Source organism: Gossypium hirsutum, chromosome D06, assembly GCF_007990345.1.
Source record: "Gossypium hirsutum isolate 1008001.06 chromosome D06, Gossypium_hirsutum_v2.1, whole genome shotgun sequence".
Lineage (NCBI taxonomy): Eukaryota > Viridiplantae > Streptophyta > Magnoliopsida > Malvales > Malvaceae > Gossypium > Gossypium hirsutum.
The window spans coordinates 32492161-32499401 of NC_053442.1; the positions used below are offsets into that span (position 1 = coordinate 32492161).

The 7241-nt window shown below is 34.7% G+C and overlaps 1 protein-coding gene across 2 annotated transcripts; it reads left to right on the forward strand.

The window, feature by feature from the left end:
- The first annotated feature begins 420 nt into the window (after positions 1–420).
- LOC107901767 (lys-63-specific deubiquitinase BRCC36) lies at positions 421–5767 on the forward strand. Of its 2 annotated transcripts, none has more exons than XR_005914494.1 (11): positions 421–712; positions 1476–1601; positions 2064–2151; positions 2778–2863; positions 2957–3175; positions 3775–3959; positions 4146–4304; positions 4392–4472; positions 4554–4608; positions 4961–5192; positions 5450–5767. XR_005914494.1 is itself a non-coding variant. In XM_016827910.2 (11 exons), exons 1-10 carry the CDS (start codon positions 602–604, stop codon positions 5152–5154), a joined length of 1308 nt encoding a protein of 435 aa, XP_016683399.1. In that variant the 5' UTR covers positions 429–601; the 3' UTR covers positions 5155–5192; positions 5450–5767. The 2 variants fall into 2 exon arrangements, 1 of the variants encoding a protein (XP_016683399.1); XM_016827910.2 differs by having other exon boundaries at positions 429–712; positions 4957–5192.
- Positions 5768–7241: the final 1474 nt, after the last annotated feature.

Sequence of the window (7241 nt, forward strand, 5' to 3'; positions counted from 1 at the left end):
TTCAGTTGGAATCGTTTCCCAAGCAATACGCTGAAAACACTCCTAGCTGGAAGCACTATCTAAAAAATGACTTATTTCTGTAATTTTTCTTAAATCGACCTATTTCTTATTTAGCATTTATTGATAAATTAGTCCTCTCAATAATCTAAAATCTAGTATTTTTTTGAAGATACAAAATTTAGTGTTATACTATAAATAAGTTATAAATTAATTTTGTAAATAATGTAAAAAAAATGTAAATAGCATAATCAAAAGTGAACAAAATAGTTGAGAAAACAATGATGGGTGGTCGGAAATGGATTTTCTTTTGATGTATGAGAAATAAACGGTCTAGATTTTATGGTTACAAACAAATAAATTAGAATTGATTGTGGCGTATCCCTCTGTTCGTACATTCCTGTCCAACAAGATCTATCGCCCCTCCCCCCATCCCAAAAGAAAAGAAACCCTTCTTCAGAAAAAAAAAAAGTGAAAATCCTCTAAAGATCTTGAATCGTAAAAAGACAAGAACAGAGCAAAAAAAAAAAAAAAAAAGAAGAAAGAAAGAAAGAAAGAAAGAAAGAAAGTTGTTTGAAGAAAAGAAAAATTATTAATTTAGAGAATGTCTTTAACATGTGTGAAAATGTCTGAGGATGTTTGGTTAACTTGTCTTACACATGCATTGTCCACTGAAACTGAAGAGATCATGGGTCTTCTTCTCGGTGATATCGAGGTTTGTCTTTTATTCCCTCCTATATATGTTTGCATAAAATCCTTGTCTCAAAATTCAATCTTTTTTTCTTTTCAAAATTTTTTAATGTAATTTATATGGTGCCTGATGTTAAAAGGGGGATTAATGTCAAAATTCTTTGGGTTTTTCTTTTTAATTTTTAGCTGAAATGGGTTCTTGTATTTTAAGTAAAAAATTGATCTAATTTTTCCAAGTTTTATTTATATGCTTTGGGTTATTGTTGAATTCAAGTTTTAGTCTTTGATTTTTTTCCTTCTGAATGTGTGTGCTTATAGTAAGCAGTAGATTATATATCTTAATATTTTTTTTTGTTTAAGGGACTGCGTTTTACCAATTTCTTGTTCAGTTTGGATAATGCAAATAAACTGAAGAAATTCACACCTTTCTCTTTCCTGATTTTGATGTGGAAAATCCCTTTATTGCATTAATTTTATACATTAGCAGATGTAGTTCTTGTTATGTATTTCTAAAAAACAATGTTGGAAGTGTATATACCTTTGGTTCATTTTGACTTTGTGGATTGTTGCATTCAATAAGCCATTTTTACTGAAACACGGTCCTAGGAACTTGAATCTCTTTATACGTAACTTAACTGATGATAAATCTGATCTTTTTAAACTTTGGTTTCATACGGCAAAGAGTATTGCTCTGTAATATGATTGGTTTGTCTTGCACTTTTGTCATTCTATTTTCTGGATTTTATGATTCAGTTTTTGTTCCTTTGTTCACCTCTTGCAAATTCCAGTACTCAAAAGATGGAAATGTTACTGCATTGATATGGGGAGCATCACCACAATCACGATCTGATCGGCGGAAGGACCGAGTTGAGACAAATCCTGAACAGTTGGCAGCTGCATCAGCTCAAGCTGATATATCCTTAAATCTTTGTGCATTTTTTCTTTGTTGTTAATGAATTGGCCTTTGATTTTGTGTTCATTACAGTATAAAAGAAAATTAGTTCTCTGGTCACTAGTGTTGGCCTTTCCAGTGATTCCTAGTGATGATTTAAATCTTGTAAATCATGATAAGTGTCTAGAAGAGACTAGTTTATCGTGTTTGTTAGTAATTTGCCTAATTATCTAAAGCTTTAGTTTTTATAAATGTGCTTGCACTGTGTTTAATGTGAAATGATAATTTTTTCTGCTTAGCTACTTTCACCAAAAACCATTTTTAGAGCTAACTTGAATTTGTTAATTTCTGCAACTTAAACCAAATGTCATCAGCATAAAACCGTAGAGCTAGTATAACTTTTACTATAAATATCTTTCGTGTGTTCTGATTTAGTCACATGTTCAAGATTCTTAGCTTTGTTGTGAAATTAACTTCAAGGTACAGAATGACTGCATCGACTGGCAGAACAACACGAGTTATTGGGTGGTACCATTCACATCCCCATATTACTGTTCTTCCTTCTCATGTTGGTTAGTTTTGAACAATTAGTTTTGTTTTTGCCAAAAAACTTAATTTGCTGACCTAGCTTTTTGATAAGAAAAATATATTCGTCTGTTTGAAGCATTATATTAAAATAAGTTGGGAGAATAACATGATATTCATTGTGTGTGCACTCTTTTGTTTCAGTTTGAGCAGAATTTTCACATGTACAGTTACCTTTTTGAAATCCTAAGTTGTTTTTGTTTGTTTACATGTATCATGAATTATTGAGTGGGCAAGTGCTTAGTCCTTTTTGCATGTCTAGGTTATTCAATTTTCGGTCACACTCTCCTATTAACTATTGGATGTATTTTATATTTAATCCAATGGTTGCAAATTAAGATGATTGGTTTTCTAGTCTGTTAATTTTCAACCTTGCAAGTATGGAACCACATCCTTAAGATTTGAATCCATGACATTGTGTAGCTGATATGAGAGTGTTTGCTTATTGGTGAAACTTGACGAAGAGGATTCTTCATTGTGTAGGCACAGTGGGATTGTTTATTGGTCATTACTTTTAACTGAAGCCCACTTTTGGTTATTTCTTGTTAGATAGTGTCATATTTATGATTGATTGCGGGGCATTGAAAAGATTTTCTACTTTTACCTTCTGCAGATGTGCGGACTCAGGCAATGTATCAACTTCTAGATTCTGGATTTATTGGGCTCATATTTTCTTGTTTTAGTGAAGATACAAACAAGGTTAGTGCTTCATGCATACTAAATTGAAACCAATCTTATAGAAGTTCTTGTTAACCCTGGAAAGCTCAATAAATATAATTGTGATAATTTCAGGTGGGAAGAATACAAGTCATTGCTTTTCAGTCATCAGATGGGAAACAGAATCATGTTACGGGACCAATTGCTTTATCACCACTGAATAGAAGCTCAGTTATCGATCTTGAGTCATCTCTAAGCTCTTCTGAAAATCCGTTGTTGACATCTGGATCTGCAGAAGTAGATAGTCACATGCAAGACACTAGTGATTCCAGACCGGTTCAAGGATCTGCCAAGGTACAATTTATGATTGTTGATGTTAAAATTTGTCATATATCTTGTTACCGTATCAGGGCTCTTAAACGAGCAAAAGTGAGGAGATAAGTAATGCTTTAGATGATGGAATGGAACATCTTTGTGTATTATGCTGCACAAATTTTAGTTTCCATAAACAAAGTGCTTCTTTAGATTTGTTGTTACTTTGCTAAACTTTTCTTTCTTAGTGATTGCTCTAATTTCCTCTGTGAGAATTTTTCTACTTGGAAAAATGCAAAATGTATAGGCAAAAATGGGCTATTCCTGCTGTTGTCTCTGTCTTTTTTCTGAAGAAAGTTTCTACAGAAAACAACAAACTGTACCCTTTTTCTCTATATGTAGGATCATCTGTATAGATAATATTGGATTGTTATGGTCTTTCTTGGTAAAATGAGAAAAGATGTGTTTGCAATAGCGGTGACCACCTTTTTTTTCTTTTCATTTTGAATGGATACATGACTGTTTGTGAAATTTGCTCTACGTATTATCTTCTTCGTGCTTTTTTGTTCCACATTGTATTTTATGCTTGTTTTTCCTTATGTTTCTCTTTCAAATGGATTGTGCATATGGAATTTGACCAGAGTGGGATACGATCTGTAGACTTAGGAGGTTTCTTCGCCAATGCTGATGCCAACTATCTAGGGCAAGAGCAAGGCAGAGGTTACTACAAAACCAATAATATACAGAATGCTGTTGTTGATATTGATCCCATGGATATGTCGGAAAGCATGCAAGAAGCCATGCACCGCTCGAATTTGGACATGAGGTATACATGAGTATGTTCTTGGATTGCTCCATACATTATTGGAATTGGATATGCATAAACACGGAAACATGCGTAGATGTCTGGCATATGCCTACACTTATCTATGTACACACACTCAAAAAACCTATCCAGAGTTTGCTGGAACTGTCAGTTTGATATACTCATTGCATTTTTGTGTGTTGACAGTGGTGCAGAGTATGTCCGAAAAGAAATTCCTCTGCATGTTTTGCCAACATCTTCTCTTGTTAATCTTGACTCACCATTGAAGTCATTCACGGATTTGCAACGTGTTCTATATGAAGAGGAGCGGGCTGCGTATAACCAAGCCATCTTGCAAACTATGAGGTTTTATTTTATAGGAAAGTATTTCTGTTTTCCTACCGTAACTTATTATTTTGTCACTGATTCTACCCTTTTCTTTATTTGACACAGAGATGGCAAAGTGCATCCCCTCTCTTTCATTCATCACACGTCTACATATCAGGCTTCAATGTGCAAGTTAATTGAATATTGGTTAGAAACAAATGCAAACCTCTTTCAATTATTTGTGATGCTTTTACTTTTGTACTCATGTTCGTTCTTAATGATATACAGTTTAAGTCCTGCCATCAGTGCACTTCAGGATCGACTAAAAGAGAACGAAGTTCGGGTACGCAATTAAATTGTTTGATGGTTGAGATAAAAGTAACATTTACTACCGTTAGAGCAGTTTATCTGTCACGTCTGTGGAAGTTCCAGTAGTTGTTGCCAACTACGTTTATCAGTCTTGTGAAGACTTGTGCAGATTACTTCTCTGATTTATAAACTGTGAATATGAGCATTGCTTTTTGTTTTTACGTACAAGACATGCTTGGCATAAGATACGTTTCTATTTAAATGGTCTTTAGATACAGATAGTATCAATGCTATATTTCTCTTTTGGGGTTATTGATCATATTATAAAAGTCTTTCCAATCTAAAATCTACTTTCGAGATTTGACTTCTCCTGTTAAATCAGTTAGCAGTGTTGACGGATGAAGCTAAGATGTTGGAGACCGAAGCCTCCAAGGGGAGTGGACCAAGTTCTCCACACACTGTGTCACATGGATTCCGAGGAAGCACTTCGGTTGGCCAGAGAGATTTGCATAGTTCAACTGAACCCATCAGCATGAGGACATTTTCTGGTCCCGGGAGCAGAAGCAGAAAGCGGTCTTAATAAAATTTCTGGACCTATCCCTCTTCTCCCTGCATTTTGTGAGTAATGAATACCCAGTTCTGTTAATTGTTCTGCTAATGAATACCCAGTTCTGCTCTTCATATTACCAATGTTAGTGATAATGATATGATGTTTCTCTGTGAAAGCATGCATCTTATTTTAGAAAGAAATGAAATCGGGCTGCCATATATGTAGATCATAAGTTGAATTATGTTACTAAATCCAATCTCAAACTCTTACGTATGTTTTCTCCACCTAATGATTATTTCTTCGTTTTCAAACCTGTATTCTCTAGGTTAAACATGTTTTGGGGTTTATCGGAGGAACATCTGCAACTCGATTGGAGGTATTGAAGTTCAAAACAGTTTGTAACCCTTAAGAGAGTTGTTAGTGATGGTTGCCTCCGTAGAAGTCTTTGAGGAAACAAACAATGGTGATGTACTGTAAATAGTCTTGTTTCCTTGTGATGTTGCAGTTTGGGGAGTTTCGAGTACCATGTTATTGACGAGGGGGAAGGGGATTTTTGCCCTTTTATTGTTTTTATGTCTATTTTCCTTAAATGTACTTCTACTCTTTAATTCATATTCTCAATGAAATGTTTGTTCACTATTTATTTATATGGTTAATATCTATTTTGGCGGTTGAACCTGTTTAATTTTCTTATCTAATTTGTTCCTAATTTTTTTCTTCAGAACCCAGATGGTTTGAACTTTTTATTTCATCAATCAGGTTGGTATTTATTAGAGGTGATCATGGCCCGGGCCGGGTTCGGGTTGGGCTCAGAAAAAATTTTGGCCCCCAGCCCGAAATATGGGCCCAAAATTGTCTAGGCCCGGCCCGGAAAAGATTCTTAAGCCAGATCCCGGCCCGGCCTTTTTTTTTCTGCTATTTGTATTCTTCAATTGTTTCTACCTTTAAGGGTCTGTTTGATTGGCAGTAAAATATTTTCCGTAAAATGATTTCTGGAAAATATTTTATTTTTCTGTAAAATGACTTACTGGAAAATATTTTCTGGTGTTTGATTGAATCTGTGTAAAATATTTTCAGCTGTTTGACAGATTTCCTAAAAATATTTTTTGGAAAAGTTGTTTTTTACATATATTAATATATATTAATAAATTTTTATATTTTAAAATTGTTTTTACATATATTGCAATGATTTATTTATAATAATACTCAATAATAAGTTACAATATTGATTGTTATAAATTGAAAAAATATCATCCACAATGAGTCTATATCACAAGGTTACCGACATCAAAGAAACAAATTGAAAACTGGAAGGTTATCATGCATGGTGAAAACAACAGGATCCAGTCACTAACGATGTTACTGAGAATAAATATATACAATACAAATCATTCAAAAAGTGCAGAATGCACATCGTTTGAGCATGGTACAATTCTGAACCCATGCAATTCATGCTAATTATTGCATGCTTTGCTTCTGTTTTTATGGGACGTCTCCTTCAATGGTGCTTTTAAAATGGAATGCTCTTTCTAACTCACCGCCAATTGATCAACCAACTCACTTAGACCTTCTCTATAAGAAGCATTATTTAATCCCTTCTCCCCATCATATCAGAACCAATCCTAGCTCTCAGTCTTACTTACTCTGATAATGGCTTGCAAAATTAGTTCCTTGCTTACTGACGTTTTCATGCTCAGCATTCTGTTTGTTATTGCTGGGCAAGCCATTGCAGCACGTGACATCTCGAAGAATGATGATCAAATGAAACAGCCTGAATTTCTAAAACATGATCGTAGTGTGCTCATTCCAGGCCTTGGACGAGTGTTGCTGCCACCAGTTTTCAAACATCACAATCCACACACTATTGGCACTGGCACCCCCATTCTATAAGCAGTGGCCGCCATGTTGGTAGCACAATTGGTGGAAATCGCCAGCTTCCAGGTGGTGATGACACATTCGTTCCAAACCCTGGTTTTGAGGTGCCAATTCCAGCAGGTCGTGGTGCTGGCATTGCAGGAACAAACCCACGTCCTTGAACATGCTTGGCTATGAAACTTTCAATAAATCTAAAAATAAAGGGAATCAATTATCTGCATTGAGTCTTTAGGAGTTCCATT